The sequence below is a fragment of the Haliotis asinina genome, chromosome 4 (assembly GCF_037392515.1).
Source record: "Haliotis asinina isolate JCU_RB_2024 chromosome 4, JCU_Hal_asi_v2, whole genome shotgun sequence".
Classification (NCBI taxonomy): domain Eukaryota; kingdom Metazoa; phylum Mollusca; class Gastropoda; order Lepetellida; family Haliotidae; genus Haliotis; species Haliotis asinina.
In genome coordinates, this window is record NC_090283.1 from 12680593 (window position 1) to 12703716 (window position 23124).

General features: G+C 39.0%; 2 protein-coding genes across 2 annotated transcripts; one reads left to right on the forward strand and one right to left on the reverse strand.

The window, feature by feature from the left end:
• Window positions 1-5315: 5315 nt before the first annotated feature.
• On the forward strand, window positions 5316-10976 carry LOC137282275 (uncharacterized). Its single transcript, XM_067814007.1, has 4 exons — window positions 5316-5695; window positions 7505-7927; window positions 8199-8636; window positions 10187-10976. Exons 1-4 carry the CDS (start codon window positions 5665-5667, stop codon window positions 10606-10608), a joined length of 1314 nt encoding a protein of 437 aa, XP_067670108.1. The 5' UTR covers window positions 5316-5664; the 3' UTR covers window positions 10609-10976.
• Window positions 10977-14080: 3104 nt separating this feature from the next.
• On the reverse strand, window positions 14081-21243 carry LOC137282276 (uncharacterized). Its single transcript, XM_067814008.1, has 4 exons — window positions 21151-21243; window positions 18477-18674; window positions 16096-16338; window positions 14081-15610 (listed from the first exon to the last, which is right to left on the reverse strand). Exons 1-4 carry the CDS (start codon window positions 21215-21217, stop codon window positions 15375-15377), a joined length of 744 nt encoding a protein of 247 aa, XP_067670109.1. The 5' UTR covers window positions 21218-21243; the 3' UTR covers window positions 14081-15374.
• Window positions 21244-23124: the final 1881 nt, after the last annotated feature.

Consider the following 23124-nt stretch of genomic DNA (forward strand, 5'->3'; position numbering starts at 1 on the left):
ACTCATGGCTAACTACTGTTAGGCTAACAACAATGTGTGGAACCATTGGTTATTCATCAATTACTAAGTTACACCCCTTGACGATCTGTAGAGAGAGGAAAAAAATAATAAAAAGTCTCATAGCTCACTCTCAGCAAAACGCTCATTTATATTGGCCACAATGTTTCTCTTACTCTACTTATAAACGATCAAGGTAATACAGGAAGTTATAGAAACATTTGCAAATAATGTATAATATCGCATGCAACACGAGCTTATACTTAAAAAAGAACACACAAAACTATTCAATAAAGTCAGTAAAAATGCTTACCGTTCTGTTGTATGCAAGAACGGATGAAGAATCCTCGGTGTGACAAGGCTAGGCTTTTCACGAATGTGTATGCTTGCCTGATGTCGTGTGAGTGAATGATAGGACAGTCAGATCTTTTTATAGATGAAATATTTTTGCAATATCATGCTCCTTTCACTAAGCACTAGCGGTGTCTGTAAGAGATAAAGAGTTCTATGAAAGTGCCAGGACATTGCAATATCAAATCGTGAGAAATTTCTCTTTGGCAGGTTTCATTTGTCTACATTTTACATTAGATTATAAAAGATGGAGAGAGTCGGCACATTCTTTTGACTTGGGCTGGGTCGCAACGTGATACAGCACTGAATCGGAAAGAAATGATCAATCGGACAGATTACTATGTAGCATAAATAGGTACCAGGATGTCTTTTGGCACATGGGTGTTTCAGGAAGGTGGTGGTGAACACGTAGCGATCGGCTCTGTTCATAATTTTTTTTTACTAATAGAAACTAATTTATGTTTGACATAAAATAATGGTAGTATGAACCAAAAAAAAAAAATGATAAAAGTTGTTTCGTCAATTCCTGATTTGATCTAAAGTAGTTATGAAAATGGAATGGTATGTTCATAAAGAGAAATTTGATGGTTAGGAATAACCAATAAATAATCAAAGCCAAATGTTGCAGGTGAAATCAATAGAACAGGCATGACACTTATAGTCAGAGACCATATAATAAATTTATTAAATGGTCTCTGTTATAATGCATGGGTATTTTTCGTCTTACATACTAAACCTATTGCAAAATCCTGTCCGTGACATTTTGAACAGTACATTTTATTGAAGTTTGTAGTAGAAGTCGTGATATTTGTTGTATAACGCTTATGCGTGTCCGACATTATGGCAAAAACGTGTGATACATTAGTTTATCGGTTAGTATAAAATGCGCAGGGTAGAGGTCGGTTTGTGATAACGGTTACTGCATAAAGCCTGTTGTTTCGGCGAAAGGCTGAAGCAAACGATAAACCGACCATGCGTGAGATGTCTTATGGTTTTTCACCAGTTGAACCCTGAGTGCGATTCCGCTGAAACGATTTGTAAAACTACTCCACTCACTTCAATCGTGCTCCGAGGGCATCACAGTATTTGAACAATTTGTTTGTATAACTGCTACATGACGCCAAGAAGAAATCTCACTATGTATGTAGCTAATGACTGATATGAAAACTATTTGCGACTTAAAGTGTTGAAATGTGTGGGATTGATATCTTAATGACACTTTCTCATGAAAAACGGACTTTTGGTGATTTATAGCGGAAAAACACCTGTTGATTTATTCCAATGGAAATATTGTACCAATCTAAAACTGTAATGTGAATGTGAAACCTGTCCTGAAAAGTGATGTGAAAATTGTGTTTAAAGACCGAATGTTCAGTGAAACTGGAATGTTCAGTGAAACTGGAAAGACTAACACTGGAATTAGTTTTATATAAAAAAGAAAGCATCACTGATATGAAAACGGCAGAGTGTGTATGCAAACCCGTTTTTGTTCGAATTTTAGGTAAGTTTTATTGATTTATTTGTTTTGCTTTGAGTAATATGTCTTACATGCGAGGACAAAATGTACCATCACACTTAAAGGTGTTGAACTTTGCTATGATGCGATGTTATTTATGCATTACAATTCCATTTCATAGACCATGAACTGGAAATATTCGCTCGAACGCAACTGCTAATGCATTATGAGGCCAAACCGAACGCCTGACTTCTCCTGTTTCTGCGTTTTGGCGTTCAATTTCGAGAGCGTACGGGAACATTGATTCTCTGCGTATATGCTTCAGCGAGCATGACAAGTTTTTCAAAGCAACGTCTCGTTCATTCATTCATTTATTTGAAAACACATTCCAAACGCCATGAATGAGCACGTTTCATAGAGTTAACCCTTTATCTCCTATCATAGATCTGAATAGTGACAGAAGATTACAAACTTATACAAAAGGATTCCTTTATAAGCTAACAAACTTGTTGGCATGTTTTTTGTCACTAGTGAGAGCTGTGAAACACACGTGTATATAGAACGCTTACGATACTAACCGGATCGAGCTATTCAAGGGTTAATGTATAACTTGTTTGTTCACCATATATCGTTTTCAACGGTTTCAATTGATTCGGGATGCATCTGTGAAATGCTATCATTAAATAGTTTACATACTTTCCGTTAAAGAGCGCTTTGTGGAATGCTGAGGTTAAATAGTTTGCCTAGTTTTAAGGGCGTGAATTGAATTCTCTCGTACAACGAAAAAGGATAACTATAATTTTGATGTTCCACAAGTTTTGAAAAAATAAATCCAAAGGTATCAATCAAATTCTCGAACGAAATATGAGTAGAACAAAAAGATATACTATGGTTTGCTTTAAGTATAGCGAAATCGTATCCCGAAACAGAAGGTGAAGGTGAGATAAGCCATACCGTTTGATTAATATAAGTTTATACCATCTTATATATATCGCACAGTCGCAGCTTTGAAAACGAGAATCGTGACATAGATTTCAACAAAAACTACAAGTCATGATGGGTGTATTCTTAAAGACAAAAAAGAAATTGTCCACGTTTCAAGAAGTTAGGTACATTCACATAAGCGATATCAAATCTTGCTGACGTTGGCATGACAAATATCAAAACCTTGGTCATGGACGGCTACCACACTTTGTTAACCTAGCTCACGTTCTTTTTGGCAAAGAAGTCCTCCCTCCGCCCATAAACTCAACCCTCAAATTAACCACAAGGTAGATTGAAATATTTTCAATAGAACACTGTTTTGGTAAATACTGAGTCAAAGACGATGTGAGTGTGTGATGAATATTCTGTACGTTTGGACAGTTTACTGCTGGTATGATGGAAGATTTTTTTTAACGTTCTAGGATTAAGGAAAGTAAACCAAACATTTACCAAAAAACAGACTCCTACTTTGTTGGATCGTCAAATAGAAATACTAGAAAATCAACCAATAATTAAGGCTTACTGCGAAAAGTTCAAGAGAGAACAGAAACTGAAAAAGACTGAAAGAGATAAGACAGAGAGTGAAAGCAATTACGAAAGAACAAAAGACATTGGAAGAGAAAACAATTAAGCAAAGGAGAAAGAAAGAGAAGATAGTGAAGAGGAAGAGAGGAGAGGACAATCTGGAAATATTTAAGGACACAACTAGGAAGAGGCCGTGTTTAAATATCAAGTGTATGGTGGAACTACAGGTGTTAACGCTACCATTTTTGAAAAAAAAAATGAACATGACCTGTCTAAAGACGATAACGGAGTGCATCTGCAAACCCTGTTATGTTAAACTTTAGGTAAGTTTCATTCATTTATTGTGTTCCATTGAGTAACAAGTGTTACATGGGTGAACAAAATGTGTCATCACACTTAAATGTGTTGTACTTTACTATGATGCGATGTTATTGATGCATTACAATTCCATTTCATAGACCATGAACCGTAAAACATTCACTCGAACGCAACTGCCAAGGCGTTATGAGGTCAAACCGAACGCGTTACTTCGCCTGTTTCTGCGTTTTGGCGATCAATTTCGAGAGCGTACGGGAACATTGATTCTCTGTGTATATGTCTCAGCGAGCATTTCAAGTTTTTCAAAGCAACGTCTCGTTTATTCATTCATTATTTGATACATTCCGAACTCTATGAATGTTCACGTTTCATAAAGTTAACCTTTACCTTCTATCATAGATCTGAAAAAATAAATAAATAAATAAATAAATAAATAAAAATAAAAAAAATAAATAAAAAATAAAAAACAAAAACAAAAACAAAACAAAAAAACAAAACAAAGCAAAACAAAAAAAACAAAACAAAAAAAACAAAAAAAACAAACAAAAAAACCTAAAAACAAACACTCTATATAAGCTAACGAGCTGCTCAAAGGTTAATGTATAACTCGGTTGTTCACCGCATATCGTTTGAACGGTTTCAGTTGACTCAGGATGTATCTGTCTAATGCCATCGTTAAATAGTTTGCATACTTTGCGTTAAAGAGCACTTTGTGGAATGCCAAGGTTAAATAGTTTGCCTAGTTTTAAGAGTGTTAAGAGTCGTTCTTGTGGAATGCTATTGTATTTAGGATACATATGTGGAATGATATCGTTAAATAGTTTAAATAGTTTGACTCATCCCTCTGGAATGCTTTGTGCTCATAGGGAGGTGTGTTCAGGAATGTCTATTGTTGTGCTCTGGAATGCTTTGTTCTCGAAGGGAGGAGTAATCCTGAATAGTTTAAGGATTTTAAGGAGTAATCCTGTGGAATGTCTATTGTATTCGTCTGGAATGCTATTGTATTCGTCTGGAATGCTTTTGTTCTCTTAGGAATGCTATTGTCTGTGCTAAACGGATTACTTTTCTCCTACTAATATCCCAGCTATATGGCGGCTATTTATTGATGTGTTATTGATAGCCTATTCTACCCCGGATCTTCACTTTTCTGACAGGTTGTGTCTGGTTCAGACTCGAATATTACAGAAACATAACAACAGAAAACTAAAGAAACTGACTTCACTCACTGTACTCATATGTGGAATCGAATCCCGGTCTTCGACGTGACGAGCCAGGCTGCCCTAAATTGCCATGAAATCTAAACGCCAGGGTCTCCTTTCTCAAAGCCCTAAGGGACGGCCTAGTGGTTAACGCGTTCGCTCGTCACGCCGAAGAGCTGGGTTTGATTCCCCACATGGGTACAGTGTGTGAAGCCAATTTTCCGGGGTCCCCCGTCGTGATATTGCAGGTATTTTGCTAAAAGCGGCGTAAACCTACATTCATTCACTAACTCACTCACTCACTCACTCAAAGCCCTAAAGTCATCGTAAGTCACTGAGGTAACTTAAGCATAATGTTTAAGACTGGGACTTGTGGTTAACCTTAGTAAAGATTGCTTCGTGAACGGACCCCTAAACTGAAAACTTATTGATTACAACGTGGCAGGTTTGCAAGTCATCTGTACTGTGTAGGTTACTTCCGCGTTGCGTGATTGTCAAGGTTGGAGGTGAGGACACAGATAGCGATCTCGGGTGTTGGGGTACGGTATTACTGAGGCGACAGTCCAGCACTGTCAATACCTGAGGCAGTGCCTGCCTAGATGCTGTCCTACTGTATTGCCAGTATCTTGGCCGGTCAGTATCAAATTCTGTGACATTGGTGTCTCATCTATGACACGTTGAGCGTCTTGGGAGCGAGTTTACTCTCAGTGTAGCAGTGGAAGAATCGCTAGGGACTGTATGTTTTAAAGGTGGTTGCATTGAATAGAATGTTTGGAACTGAATGGTTTAGAGGCGGTTACATTGAAGAGAAGGTCCAAGTGATCACATGTCATCATGTCAGGGTCACACAGGCTTCAAGGAAACAGTGAGTATATCTACCCTGTGACATGTGTCTCGACTGCTGATATCTCATATCTCATGTTTTCAAACATGGCCGTTTGCTCTGTTTGAAAGATGGGTGTAGACTGTACTTCCCAACATGGAGGTACTCTCTACTTCCACACGTGGATGTACATTGTAGTCTCAAAAATGGAGGTAGACTCTTTTTCAAACATGGATGTACAATGTGTGAAGCACATCTCTGGTGTCTTCCGGCGTGATGTTGCTTGAATATTGCTAGAAGCGGCGTAAAACTAAACTCACTCACTAAACATCCTGGAAAACTGTCTAGAAAAACGAATTAAATGACTGAAATTAATTTTGAAAAATAGTTACTTGATACTGTGAGACATGTTATCATTTTTATCATCATTTTTATCATCATTTTTATCATCATCATTTTTATCATCATTTTTATCATCATTTTTATCATCATTTTTATCATCATCATTTTTATCATCATTTTTATCATCATTTTTATCATCATCATTTTTATCATCATTTTTATCATCATTTTTATCATCATTTTTATCTGGACTTTGGACATACAGGAATTGGAATTACGAACTGGATACTTATATAAACGTATGTGATCATACATGGCGTCTCTACAGCTGTTGTGTTGAACTTCCCTGTCTATATTCAGCTCCGTATCATACTGATACGTCGTCATGACACACACAAACAACTCCGTAATGGATACCCCTGTCTGACGGATATGTTAAACATTAGACACATCACGCGGACTCACCTTATGCCAGATACGTACGCTGTGTTACAGTCGATACAAAAGGCAGTCACGCAGCTATATGGATAGTTCACGTTGGCACGCTGGTAAGTGTGACTGACAGGTCACATGGTCAGGAGGCGTTGTGGGATAGGGGACAGGGGAGGGGGTGGGTAAGGTTATTGGGGGTGGGGGGTGGGGGGTGGGGGTGTACTCCAAAATTTAGTGTTCCACCTGTTACAGAAGCTGACATCATAAATTCACCCGCCCCCCTCCGTTTGCAATTTCCCGACCCCGATGGTTTTACATTGTCTACCAAAACCGAGGAGAAGTGTTTTCTCGATCATATGTGCCGTCAGTGTTGGGTAATTACAGTGTAGATGATCATTTAATGAAGCTACATAACAATAACTGAAGCGTGCGTAATATCAGTTTAATCACAGTAACTATAGGTAGATAATTTAACCCCATCATCTTAGAACGCCTGCCTACGAATCTGAGAACTGGGTTTCAATCCCGCTTGGGAAAACATTTGTAGTATGAGTTTAATCTTGAACGATGTGAACACCCATATATCATTTGAATGTTGATGTTCATATAAAGTTACGAAAAGTACAACCTGGGAAGCGGTCTTACAAACCAAAAGAAAAACCTGGGAGGAGGTCTTTCTAGCGAAAAGGAAAACCCGTCCCTCCACAACAAAAAACCCTAATGCGTTTATTCTGGGAAAACAAGAGATGACCTAATATATAGTGAGAAGCACACTTTCCGTTTATATTGGGTTTTCAAGATTGTGGACCCTGTGAGCTTTCGTATAATGACCGTTTATTACTATTTGGTTCTATCTAGAATATATGAGGTTTTTTTCAAAACGTGATACACTGAAACTTCGAAAACAGTAACCTGAATTATCAAGACAGCAGTTCCTATGGCAGCTTTATTATATTATGTAGGATTTTCCACAAAGTATCTCAGAAAGTAAATCTTGACATTTTAACATGATAACAACTGGTATAACACTACTGCTCTTCGGCACGGTTGAAGGTAAACGTTTAAATATCTTTGCAGCACATGTATTGAGATTCTGTCACAAGCATGGACAGAATGTACGCCTGGCCAATGGAAAGATGTCAGCGTTGTGGGCCCAGTGTTGTTTTGACGGCAAGTGCTTCGTCACGGAGCCTCTCTCAACTGGAGGACACATAACACTCAACCTTTCCGGGAGTGGTTCATTCCTTCTCGGACTTACAGACAGACGGCCAACACCCCCAGAAATCCATGATGTTGAGAATCGACTATCATCAAACTGTGTCAGTTTGCACCCGTATCACATGCGCAAACAGAAGAAATTCAAGATGTCACTATCTCGCGAGAGGTTGCGAGAAGTAAAAGTCACAGGCACGAATGAAAGAGTACTTCCTATCAAGAGCGGAAATATTTTTGTGGTCCTTGAGCTGCTGTTTGGAGACTTGGTAGTTAAGCTTCAAGCAGGTGAATGTTGTGCATCGGTGCTAGTTATATTAGTTATATTTGTTTGTTGTGTGACGTTCTGCTCATCATATTCTGGGAATATGGTAGAGACGTGTAAATTATTAACTATAGTCCAGGCAACATAGAGATTGACAATTAAATTGAAATAAATATTCCTGTTCGTAAAGAACACGAAAGGACGTTTATGTCATTTTATAAAGTCATTCCAAGTATTCCACATCTGCTCTGATGACACCTCGTCCTTTGTAATATTACCAAATTGTATTTTCAGATGATGGGAAGAATTATAAATTTGACGAGACATGCGGCCCAAACATATATCCTTCAAGAGATTTCACAACTGTGTGTCTGAAGAATTCCTACGGAGAGGCGCTCTGTGCAGCTGCTCGACCTTTAGATAAAAGGGAGACAATCCATCTGATCTTTAATCCTGTGGAGGAAGCAAAATGGTGTCACATGACCACGTATCTATCCAATAAGAACCCTACAATGGTGGATGCACACAATATAGAGAGGAGAATAAGATCACGCATGAAGTTCAAAATACGCGGATCAGTCCAGCTGCGCTTCCACGATGGCGACGTTCCTTGTTATACATTTAATGAAAGGGAGAAACTCGCCGACGTCAGCGACCTTGACCTTGCTGCTCCCGTGTTCCTCTACATTCGACTCTTCCGAGTGCGAGTGGACCTCCGAAGTGTACCAGAACGTACGTATCCAGTAATTCACGTTAGTTCCAGTAACATATACTGTAATACATTTTGTACAGACATGGTTGGACATGATTCAGTAGTCTGTCTCATAGTTCCTAAGCCTCATTATTTCCCCCATACCCTTGTCCTTCCTATGACGTTAAAACCTAAATGGAGCAGGTCTAGATTTAGTCTCCCTGGAGCTCTTTTTCAATTCAAATTGATTTATTTGTCAAAATTAAACTTATATAGATTCAGAAAATAAGCGTTAATCTAATGTTTCAGTAATAAAATGCAGTTTCATCACCTCTATGGTGCAGATGAAAGAGTGAGTGAGTGAGTGAGTGAGTGAGTTTAGTTTTACGCCTCACTCAGTAATGTTCCAGGTATTTGGAGGCGGTCTGTAAATAATCGAGTCTGGACCAGACAGTCCAGTAATCAACAACATGAGCATCGACCTGCGCAATTGGAAACCGATGACATGTGTCAACCAAGTCAGCGAGCCTGACCACCCGATCCCGTTAGTCGCTTCTTACGACAAGCATAGTTTGTTTTTATGGCAGGCGTGGGTTGTTGAATGCCCATTCTACCCCGGGACTTTCACGGGTGCAGATGATAGATCATCTACTACGACATACTGCGTGAGAGAATATAGTTTTACCCCGCTTTCAGCAATATTCCAGCAATTTGTCGGCTGGGGAACCTTCCGAAATGAGCCTCACACATTGTGCGTGTACCCACGGGTAACCGAACCCGGGGTTTTCACGTGACCAGCGAACGGAGTATTCAATAGGGTATCTCATCACCCATGTTAACAGAAGGTACATACGCGGATCCACACTGAGGTGAATATGCAGGGTCCGGTTAGTGTCGGCGTGTTCAAATTGCAACCGGTCTTTCAGCAAGTCAGCAACACTCACCCATGCATGCTCGCAAGCACGAACGCGCATCTGTAAATGCATAAATGGCATAATGTTGTGCGCAACGGGACTGCGCGTAACTCCATTTCACATTATCTCACTCTGGTAGCATATCAGTGCTCTTATCACACAGAGAAAACAAAGATAACAATTTTTAAAAATATATTTATGCATTATCAAACAGCAGCAAAGGACAGGGGTGCAAGACTAGTTTAACATACATTTTAAGTAGGGGAATTAAAATCAGTGTCTAGAACTAGCTTTAATCTGCTGAAAATACACAAACGTTAGATATCAATATTTTGATCTCGTTCATTCTCCGTTTCGAACTGCCCTTGTACATACGTTTTCGTTACAGGGATACTTGATAACCTGCCATTCTAAGAACTACAAGAGTAAGTGAGTTATAATTTAACGTTACTTTAGCAATATTTCAGCCATATCGTGACGAGAATTTTCGTATATTTGCTGAATATCTTAGGAATAAGAAACTACAAGATGACACATTACTCACGTAAGAAACTATTACATGAACCATTGCTCAGGAGAGTACAACGGATGTGACCTGCTGTGGAGAGTTTGTATCGCCCACAAAGTAGGACTTCAAAATGACTTCTTATTTTTTTCATCTACGTTTATTATTTCAGCACGACATGTCTCGAAGATCTATTCAAGATGCGTCGAAGATGGATCTATTCTTAGTCGGGTCCCAAGTGAATCTCATAGACCTTCAGTAGATGCTTCTGCCACCGGGCGTCGAAAGAAAACGGGATCGTTCTCGGATTTGATCCAAAGCAAATACGTTTACTTGAAACGTGTCCTTGATCCTGGTCCTTTGGCCGATCATCTTGTTGCGGATCATAAAATGTCACCCACAAAGGCAGAAGAGTTTCAGGAACTGAGACACAGGAAGGAGAAATGTGAGATGGTTCTTAACATCCTCATGAAGGACCCAACCACTGAGGGGACATTTATAAAAGCCATGGAATACCCGGAGCACCCCCAGAAAGACATTTTAACTGAGCTCGGCTTGTTGGGAGGGGCGACTTCGAATGTTCTAGGTAATTAAGCTTAGGCAACAAGGAGTAAAGCTGAACTACTGCCTATTTAGCATTTCTCACGACACTCCTGTGGATTTCTCTGAATGTTTTATGTGTTGAATAAATCTAGACTACCTTGAACATCCAGAAATGTCTTTCAAGGGCAATGATGACATCTACGGTCCATAATGTTAGAGACATTTTAATAAACCAATTTCACTTTTTGTGATTTAGATATATACATCTCAATTTAACAGTTGAGAATAATTACGTCAGAATGTGTTCCTAACGAATATTCATCAGCATCATCAGTGATTGTATCAAATAATGCAAGTATAAATAGCTGCGACTCACAAAACAATAGCTTTATAAATAATAAATCAGCTTTATTCTTCAACATTGTGTGTACATTTCACCTCACTTGTGCTATTTACGTCTGATGTTTCTGTGGTTATTCATATTCTTCATAGTGTACATGTATTTAAATTAATGTTCCACCCTGGGTATGGCAACAAGGTTACATGAACGGGTAACCATTAGTACACTAAGATGAGTGGAAGTTATGTTTTAACGTCACTCTTGAATATCTGCCCGGGACTTATTACAGACAGAAGAATATAATTATGATTGTTATTGCAGTTTTAATTAGAACTATAAATTTGGGAAAAAAGAGCTATAATTACGTTACAGTCACCATCGCCATTAGTGTTATTGTGTTATTTTAAACAGCTTGAATATTACAAAAACAGCATATTAAAAATGATTTTGTGATGTTTGTTACAGTTGAAATTAACAGATATTTTGTTTTTGTTTGAAGTATTTCTGATGTTCATGCGCCAGTATATAATGATGTCAAAGAGGCACCATTAACCGAGTTACGTAACCGTTGATGACGAATTCGGCTTTCATGGTAATCATTTTATGCTTGTAGGTTGACAATTCATATGCTAAACGTACATAAGACATATGAACATGTATGACTAAACCATCTGAAAACACGGCGAGCTTATTTACATTGACGTCAAATAACAGTTGAATGTGTGTTGATCAAATTATACCCAGGTAACCAATCAAAGAATTCGGTGTTAAATATAAATTATAAATAATCAATCTATGCAAAACCAACGTTTTCGTGTATCAGATGACAATTATTACTTTGATTAGTGTACAGTGACACTATTATTTCGCAACATTGATTCTCATTGATTCCTACTGAAAGTGAACACTTTCATGGCCACCGTCATGGTCTTGGTTCAGCCGTCAATGATGACCTCGTTACACCTTCCAACAAGATCTTTTTATCTGTGTTGGTAACAAATATTTGTGTGTCTTATATTTTATATACGAAAATTAAGCCGCGAAAATAAATGATTTTACAGTATTTAAATGCAACATATTTTCGTTTTTCACATTTTAGTACGTGTTCAATATGAACTCTCTCGGGATACTAAACATAATCTTGTCTTAACTGTCTGTTTCTCCATGGCATATGCAAACAAGACAGAACCACACATGAATAAAAACCAAAACAACACAATGTAGCACAAAATAAACAATGCCCCTAACTGAAATTGGACGGAGGGACCGTGGCAGATATACACGTATTCGTCAATTGACGTTATTTCCAAACACTTACATGATATTTTAGTGGAGCATACACAAGTTTCGTGAAATTAAATTCATTAAGGTCCCAGTCACATTTTGCACATGTGGGGAATCATTTTGCCTACAGTCACATATTTTCTTATTCGTCAAATTGCAAAAATTTAAGCAAGATATGCCCAGTGCCGTGAACGCCTTTAATATGGCGGTCTATGGGTTTGTGCACTGTGGGACCATACGTAAGGTGATAAATGTGATGTCATTATTTAAATAGTGGAGAGAAACTGGAATTATGCACGCAGAGAAGAGATGAATTCAAGTTTGCCTGTCACATTTTACAAAGATGCATCTTAAACTCACTTCATGAAAATCGGTTATGCTACACTGAAATTACATCAAATACGTTTTGCACGACTCTGTGTAAGTCATGTGACGTACCCACATTCGCGACAGGGGATACGATCACCATGTTCAGATATTTAATCGAAGCTGGGTACTTAACAAAGAAATGGGAAAAAGAAAAACTCACGCATCTGTAGTTTTATGTGTCAGCTGTTTTATTAATCGCTGTTTAATTAATTAAACTGGATGATTGATTGTGGGGAACAACAGGAACGACATTAGAAACACCATCAGTAAACAATACCGTAGCTGCTGGCACTCCTATTTATCAATATTTTTACGCTTCCAGCGATGTAGGTACGTTTGATCTCTTTCGTGGTATAATTGTTTATACCAGTTAAAGGAAATGTTAGCGAGCATACTGATAAAGCTGTAACTTGATGCTGATGTCAGGCTTGACTAAACTTTAACGAGCTGTTTACTTCAGTCAGCATAAGATGTCAAGCGTGTTCATAGCGGTTGGTAGTCTAGAAGTTTAAGCGTGCTGGATTCGATTCCCCACATGGGTACAATGTGTGAAGCCTATAAGCTATTTCTGTTGTTCCCCCGACGTGATGTTGGTGGAATAATACTAAAAGCGGTGTAACACTAAACTCACTCACTCACATCAGAACGTATATGTGTGGAGAATGAATGAATGAATTCCACTATCAGTCGTTTGTTTGTTGATTAACATTGCACTCAGCAATATCCCAGCCATATGGCGGCGGTCTGAAAAATATGTCCGACAATCCAGTGATCAACAGCATGAACATCGATCTACCTACGCAAATGGGATACATGTGTAAACCAAGTCAGCAAGCCTGACCACCCGATCAAGTTACTCGTTTCTTACAAGTATGGATTGCTGAAGACAATTTCTAACCCTGACCATCAAAGACAGAATTTCCGTATTAATATTGGTAAGATATTTCGAGAATACGCTTTAAGCACACTTGGCTTGTCATGACAGTAAAGTATGATCAAGATCGGATGGTTGCACTATGTGTTCCATCACTGGTTTCGAACTGTATCATAGCAATCGTATTCTTCTGAGGACATCTCTCACTTATCTCCTCCATTATAAAATGCCTTTGTTGTGAGTGAGGGAGTTTTACGCCGCACTCAGCAATATTCCAGATATGCGAGGGCAGTTTGTAAATAATCGAGTCTGGACCAGACAATCCAGTGATGCGATGACATGTGTCAACTAAGTCAGCGAGCCTGACCATCCAATCCCATAAGTCGCCTCTTACGACAGGCGTGGGTTACAGATTCTAACCTGGATCTTCACGGGTTAATATGTCTTTGGTTGAAAGGGCAAAACACGCTTTGATATTCGAACCCAGTTCGAATTTTAACTTTAATTATACGTCGAAATACAGACACAGAAACAAGCAACGTTTTGGTATAGATGCATGTACAAAATAGTAGATTAATAAAAGTCGTTATCCACGAATTGTATCTACTTTGCTATTGGTCAACGTCTAAGAATGCATATGAAACAATTCAGCTGGTTGGTTCACACGTGAACATTTTACATATGAAGTGAATCCATTAATTTATGGTACAAAGAAAACATCCTGGGTCTCAAATTGATGTTAATGGAGCTGATGTGGAAGTTATCTCGAGTTCGCTATTTATTTTATTAGATAAACAGCTTCTCGCAACTATGAAAGTTTTGTATTTTTCTCAGATAGTGCAAGTTAAGGCGTGTTCTCACAGTGCGACTTGTAGCATGGAACATCAAAACCGTAACGATTTAAAATCGCATACAACTATTCGCAGCCGTGTTGCAAGAAATAGAATTTGTAGGAGATAGAATTCGTACGAGTCGCAAGTTCTCGATGAAGCATATCGTTCAGATATGAGTCGAACTCAGGGTGCGACTTACCAAAAATGAAACGATGTGTAGGCCGACATTAACGCTGGCGTTTCTTCTTCACACGACCTATCCACTTTGCCATACATGAGAATCTCGCAAGATAAGAGTTGTATGCGACTTCAAGTACCCATACTACTAAAACTCGTAGGCTATACGTTGTTACTACAAGTCGTACAGTAAGAGCACACGTTTAGCAATATTCCAGCAATATCACAGCGGGAGACCAGAAATGGGCTTCACACATTGTACCCATGCTGAGAATCAAAACTTGGGTCTTCACGAGTGGACGCTTGAGCGAGGAACACATAACACCATATTTTATCATAATGTAACGAGATGTAACGACACATGGCGTAAGCAAGTTAAGATTGATAGTCATATCGGCAATATTATATATGGCGACAGCAAACGAATTTCAATTGCTGCAGTTATATTAGAACACTTCACTCAAATTAATAATTTTGTATGAGAAATACATTTATCCCGGCAAATGTACTTTCCCCAACATAAGAACCCTAACGTGTCATTATTGAATCGTCTAAGTAAACGAATTGCTGCCCAAACTTTGTGTATTTCTCCGTTACCTGGCAAATATTAGAACTCGTTCTTTCAGAATAGAAAGAACTGAACGTCAGATGTTATATATCATACTAATTACAGCACAGTAGAATTATACACTGATAACAGGGTTAGTATCCGGGTCCCTTGCAAATGGCGTATCACACAAATTTGATCAATGGTAAAGATAAATACATCTTCTCGCTCTGATACGTCGCTGTTACGTCAAAAGAAACATAACAGCGCATTACTGTCCTATATACGTTTCGTTTGTGTCCACTTGATGAAAGTAAGCATGTTTTCATCAGTACGGTCCACTTATACTCAAGCTTCAGACTTAGATTCGAAATTCCACTTTGAGTTAAGTGTTTACAGACAGTTGTCCATGGTGTACATAGTCCAGTCATTCTTTGCCACAGAATTCTGAGGCACGACCTCGTAGGTTAGCAGACAGTTGGATTCGGTCGGTGCAGTTTTGCTGTAGCTGAAGTCGATGCATGAATGGTTTCGGTGACAAAAGATGCCACATTCTCCTGCTGTTATGGCTGATGTAGTCAAGGATGGTTTGGTCACCGTCCTTCTCACCGTGGGCGTGTAGTAGGATCCTGGCGAGAAGATGAAACTAAGGGATTCACCTCATCCGTTTTTCTAATCATATTATTCGGCTCAATATATTTATTTCCTTCATTGATATCTTTGAACATTATTAGTCCCAAAATGCTAGTTGCCTAGAAACATTACAGTAATTAGCAAAGATTATCAATATCATCTGACATTGTAATAGGACCGGGTGACAATCCAGTGTTCAGTGTCGACAAAGTCCATGTGCCTAACCACCCGATGACGTTCGTCACCTCTTGTGACAAACAGGGACTGATGAAGACCAAATTCTAAAGAGGATCTTCACCAGATGTTAGTCGACTGTACGTATTACCTACATTACCATAGGACACTGTACTACTACCAGATGTACTTGACATGACAGACGTCCATGTAGCTTCTAGTGAAGCGTCGTATTGTTAAAATTAAATGCGGAACTGTCGATTAAATTAAGAGATTCACAGTATCAATCTGCAAGTAGAATACTTACGGTATCGCTTCGTAGCCCCGACACCTTGAACATCAATATGTCCGATATTCAAAAGGACGTTTCCTGTAGAACGCCTTGTGACACGGATGAAGCGAATGGGGAAAGTGGCATTGCAAGTGAAGATGAATTTCTCTTTCTTTGCGACTGTACTTGAGACATTCCCACACCACTCCACCTGGGTGTCAGAACAGAGGCTGACATCTTTGTCCATCACCTCCACGTAGGCATTTCTCATGTGTACTCCTGTAACGTATGAATAGTATAGAATCGGCGTGTGACATGGTGAGCGAGCTGTCCAAGGCGCAAGGCATGTGATTCAGCGACTTCGAGGTCCTTGGGGTCCACTTTGTGGGTAGAATCTTTCAGCGTTGTCACAACCTCTCTTGTACAGCACTTGAAGAACCTATGAATCCCTTGCTAAATGACCAAATGATGGCCACATGAATGTGTGAAGACACCTAGTTGCGGGTACAGCAACGTCCATTTCAATTGGACAAAATACTGTGACTATGTGCCCGAGTCAACCCAGTTGGGAATAAATACTTAGTAAGAGCACATTAACTCGGTGCACCTAGCTAGTCGTTGCAAGAATTGTATGATCCCCAGGGAGATTTGAAATTGATAATACGGTGTAGCGTTTGCATTTGACATCTAACGACCGAGGGGAAATCGCCTTTGAGCAGCTGAACTGGACACTGGCGCTGGAGTAATGATAACAATCTCCTTTCACACATTAAACAGGAAACGAAATCAATATTGGGCTTGTAAAGAACATCATTTCCATATTGATAATATAGTTTCGGCACCATGGACTTTCGTACATAACGCGAAAGTCAGCCAGTACTGGGCTTGTAGGAAACATTATTGACAATAAGGTGTAATGATCTTTGTGTAACATTCATCAATGATATATAAAATCAGACAATGTAACACACACCCCTCCACTATAATGCGTCATACCATGGTTCACAATTGCTAGCCTCATGCATGTTGCGAAACAAAGATATATGCAGGCTTAATGCAATCTGTTAATACATGTGATGTTGGCATTAAAAGGATAATGTAATATTATAATTATCTGAAAAATAATTTGATCACGTTTCGGCGCTCCCTTTTTGGCATTCTGTGAGGTGTGTGTAAGAGTGATGAGTGACGGGCGATGTGTGATTGGTGATGGGTGATGTGTGATGATTGATGGACGATGGGTGACTGGTCATGTGTGATGTGTGATATGTGGTTGGCGACTTGTGACATGTTATGTGTGATGTAAGATATATGATTGGCGATATGTGATAGGGGATGTGGGATGTGTAATGAGTGACGGGTGACGGGCGATGTGTGATGTGTGATGGGTGATTTGTGATGAGTGACGGGCGATGTGTGATGGGTGACGTGTGACATGCTAAGTGTGATGTATGATATGTGATGGGCGAAGTGTGATGAGTGGCAGGCGATGTTTGACGAGTGATGTGTGGTGTGTGATGAGTGATGTGTGATGTGTGATGAGTGACGGAAGACGTGTGATTGGTGACGGGCAATGTGTGATGTATGATATGTGACGGGCGATGTGTAATATGTGATATGTGATGTGTAATTGACGATGGTCGATGTGCGATGGGTGATGTGTAATGAGTGACGGGTGACGGGCGATGGGTGATGGGTGATTTGTGATGACTGGCGTGCGGTGAGTGATGGGTGACGTGTGACATGTTATGTGTGATGTGTGATGTTGATGTGTGATGGGCGAAGTGTGATGTGTGACGGGCTATGGGTGATTAGTGATTTGTGATTGGGTGACGTCTGGAGTGTGATGAGTGACGAGAGAGAGATGTGTGACTGGTGACGTGTGGCATGTAATGTGTGATTTGTGACGGCCGATGTGTGATGAATGGTGGGTGATGTGTGACGTTATGAGTGACGGGCAATGTGTGATGGTTACGTTTGACATGTAATGTATTATTGGTGATGAGCGATGAGTGATGTGTGACTGGTGATGTTTGATGAGAGACGTGTGAGTGGTGATGAGTGACTGGCAAGGTGTGACGGGTGATGAGTGATGTCTGATTAGTGACGAGATATGTGACATGTGATGAGTGGCATGTGATGGGTGATTTGTGATGGGCGATGTGTGACGTGTGATGAGTGACGGGCGATATGTGACGGGTGATTTGTGATGGGTGATGGGAGATGGGAGATGGGTGATGAATGACGTGTGATGAGAGACATGTTGCGTGTGATGTGTGGCGGGCGATTGTGACGTGTGACAATAGAAAGTGTTCTTTTTTCAAAACGTATTCGACTCCACAATTATATCTTCCTTAAGTAGTCTCTAACACATATTTCATACTGCTCTTGAAGACATAGGCACTTCGGATCCTTACCCCATCCGTTGCTTGCTGCTGTGAGGGTGATGTTGCTGACATTAAAATAACCTCTCAGGTCCACCTCCCACCAGGAAGGATTGGTACTGCTTGTTAACGACCCTGAATTGGAGTATATATCATTGAGGGCCCGGGTTGCAGGATATCCTGGATAATTACTTCGCTGTTTGGCAAGTTTACCAAAAGCAATGCTCTCACCTACAAGCAGAGACAGGAACTATTGAAATGAAAAGAATGATCAGTTTTTAAAAGTTGATAAGCAATGGTACAGGCAAATTATTTTTATCATGAGACACAAGTGACAGATCTGATTTCTAACATTTACTCCCTCTGTTGTGCTATCTTTTGAAATTTACAGATAGGCCGTCCTATGGGAAATATATAGTGAGGCAGTCTTATGGAAATATATAGTGAGGCAGTCTTATGGGAATATATAGTGAGACAGTCTTATGGGAAATATATAGTGAGACAGTCTTGTGGAATATATAGTGAGACAGTCTTATGGGAAATATATAGTGAGACAGTCTTATGAGAAATATATAGTAAGGCCGTCTTACGGGAAATCTAGAGTGAGTCAGTCTATGTGAAATCTTGTGCGATCCATACATGGCCAAATCCACACTGAAACAATAATTCAGGTACAGATGAGACCCAGTTTCCTTAGAACTACATTACTGTTTCTGGATATTCTGTTACGAACCTGTCTATACAAATTTATCCAAAATGTCTGGAACGAGCATTGATGACCACTATCTATCTATCTATCTATCTAGTATATATATACTAGTATATAGATGGATAGATAGATTGATAGGTAGATAGAATAGTATTGGTGACAAAACACAACCTTGTCGAACACCAAAATGCGTCTGGAAAATATCTGTCATGCCATATTTACTAGTTCTGACAGAAGCGTTTACGTTATTATAAAAATTTCAAAGTAAACATTGAAGATTCTCGTATATACCAGATTGCATCATGACATAAATAAGTTTGGATCTATTCACAGAATTGAATGCCTTGCGGATATCCACAAATAAGCAATTTTATGCAAACATTCGTTTTCAAGACTGTTCAAGGTAAAAATATAATCAAGAGTAGAGTGATCTTCTCTGAAACTTGCTTGATGCTGTGATAATAGTTGTTGACTCGAGATCTTGTTTTGATGCAGTTATCTACAATGGCGAATACCTTATTTAAAGTATTCGGCGGGGATATTCCACTATGGATACTGTGATCTTTCTTATCACCTGATTTGGCAATAGTACGAAGCCAATATTCCAAGAATCGGAGAAAAGACCTGTCTCAAAAACTTTGTTAAACAAATAGATTATATAAGGGAAAGGTAATATGCTACCTTAAATACTTCTACGTGAACACCACATCTTCACCTGGAGATTTCCCAGTATTCAGGCTATTAATTGCACAGTGTGTCTTATTTACAGCAATACTGCTACCAAGTAATTCATCGGCACTGGTACAGTCATCCCAATTATGAGATTATGAGAGCTAAAGCAGTCTGTAACATGCTTGTCCAAACACTCACTCTTACCGAGACTGATCTGAGCAGGTCGCGCATCCATTACACTCAGTCACGGTGAACCAGTTGACAAGCCTGATACTGCACAAGGTACTGATGCCAATGGAAGCAAGATGTCTATGCACAAGTGAGTGAGTGAGTTTAGTTTTATGCCGCACTCAGCAATATCCCAGCTATATGGCGGCGATCTGTAAATAATCGAGTGTGGACCAGACAATCCAGTGATCAACAACATGACCATCGATCTGCGCAATTGGGAACCGATGACATGTGTCAACCAAGTCAGCGAGCCTCACAACCCGATCCCGTTAGTCGCCTCTTACGACAAGCATAGTCGCTTTTTATGGCTTGCCGAAACAGGCATCTCCAATCACGATTTCATTATCAAGAAGTTCCGTAAAATACTTATACCATTCGTCAGCTGTTATGCTTACGTCAGCGTTTTGGTACAAAAATAATATGTTTTGTTTTGATGGATAAATTCAACTGATTCATCATGGAATGATTATATGGGAAATGTAAACACGAAATGAACGAAAAAATACTTTATTTATAGACATATTGACTCGATATATAATGCTGATAACCAGGGTGGTATGACTTCTACAGATGCGACAATTGTCAGGCATTCTGGTAAACAGTCTAGAAAATAGCACATAAGTATCACTAACCGAAAACAGATTCAGTATCTGTGAACATTCCTGACCCCTTTCCTTGATTGTGCATTATTTTCCCAGTAATAAACAGTTCAAACACCTTTACACAATACGTAATATCATCTATAATATTAAACATTGATGTCTTCAACGGTCAATTTTTGACTACGATCATGAACAGAGGATTCGTGAAGAGAACACTGTACAAAATACCACGTTTGATAATAACGTTTGATAAGACATAGTATGAATGTCATATTCCTTATTATTCACCCAAGGAGATTATAAAGAGAGAGTTGTAGATTGATTCACCTAACGAAGGGGCAATGAAATGCTCATTGATGTTACGCATACAATAAAGAAGTCGACATCCATAATATTGTGTCTTATACTTGAATACCAACTTCCATATGTCTCTCAGGAACCTCATCAGGTACCTTTTCCCCCAGCATGAAGCATTCAAAGATAAAATACTCACCATGTGTGTTTTGCAGTCTCGTTACACTAAGACAAACTGTTAGAGTCACCAGTACATGAACCGACATCGTTCGTCGTCCGCATCCAGAGACAGAATGAGAAAGACAATCCTTAACTCAGAATTTGATACATCAACACAGAGTTTTCTTTACACTGTGCATACATAACACCCAGCAATAGGATGTGGATTCTTAACATGCATAAAACTGGAAAGAATACCCACGAACGGTATGTAAATAAATTACACTCTGAATAATTCAGAAACAAAAACACGGTGTGTGTAAACGTCTTGTATTGATTAATGTACACTGCCATTGTGCGTGTCTCTTAAATAATTTTATTGGGCCCTAAATGCAATTGGACGCTCCTTCGTTCTTTGTTCAACCGTCAGTCGACCATTACTTCAGGTGTACAAGTGAAAGAGGCGTGACGACTCTCACAGAGGCCACTATCAGTACTTTAAAGCGTTAAAGCGTTCGTTCTTCAAGGGTTCTATTCAACATATGGATGCATTGTGTGAAGTCAATTTCGGTGATGTGATGTTGCTGGAATATTGCTAAATCTGAAACCAATTTACTAACTCCCCAAGGCATGAACTGTATCTTTGGTTGTCATTTGGCACACCCCCAGACATTTCGTCATGTGTTTGGTGAATTCATTGCAAAGTTGATGCCTCTCCTGTATCAACGCTGTTGGTTGTCACATCCTTAACACTTCTTTTCGTTGAAGTTTAGAACGAGTCACTCACTTTCCTGGTAGCTGGTTGATTTGGCACATTTATTCCGTAACACATAAGATGGAAGACCAAATGTTTCGTATGTTAATACTTGCAATAAGAACATATATCTTGATATAATACGAAATATGTTTTGTGATTTTCTGTTCGAAATGAAGTCTAAAAATCTATGAAAGGTGTATGAGTCATTAAGTACGTGTGTGGTCGGTTTTTTAAGACACATGTGATGGTATAGACATGTGAAAGCATCTAGCACTAGTGTTGACTGTGCAATTAAACATTACATACTGTAAGCATTTCTTATTTTTTCATTACACACAAGCAGATTTACTAAAATTGGCCTCAATTTCTCTCTATCCATTTTAAGCCCGACGGAATTTTTCCAGTGATGTCCTAGAAATGGGGATTTGGAACTTTTCAAATATCAGCTTCAGAAGGACGAATTGGGAAAATGAGAGTTGTGTCTCTGTTTTTGTCTTTATTGCCACCACTTCATATATAGCTAACTATAGCATGTTGATAATATGACATCATACGCGAAAAAAACTATTACATAAGCATAAGCATGACATCACAGCATTGGACATGACATGACAAACTGATCCAACCTCAGGAAATCGTAGATAATTGGCAATAGTCTGACAATACGCACAACATTTCCCTGTTATAAATTATTGCACAAACATAAATTTCCAAACATATTCACATTTCAACATTAATATCTTCCTTGTATTCTTAAATATTTTTTTCACCCGAATATGCAAAATATTCAGTAATATCGTATTTGCTTTTGTACCAACTGTGGTGGAAATGAGGTATATAAGAGATGGACTCTCTTTTTATTCTAGCAATGGAAAAAACAGGCCTATTTCCGATTAGTTTGAGGTTGTTGTCCTCGTCCTATGTTTTTGCTCATACGTCTGTTTCTAAAGTGACAAAGTAGCGAAACTAGAATGATATCTGTAAACGCAACAACTGATAAAATGTTATACAATCAGCAACTGTGGTATATGTGGTATATGATAAGCTGATTTACAATTCAGTACGAGTGAGTGAGTGAGTTACTATTTAGCGTCACACCGCTAACATCCCATCTATATCTTGACAACAATGAATGAAGGAAGAATACATTTTCATGGTTACAACCCGACGGACAGTAAAACTACTATCACAGAATAACATAAAACTAGAATGCCATCATATAAATATTTCACTATATACTGGTAATTATCAGGAACA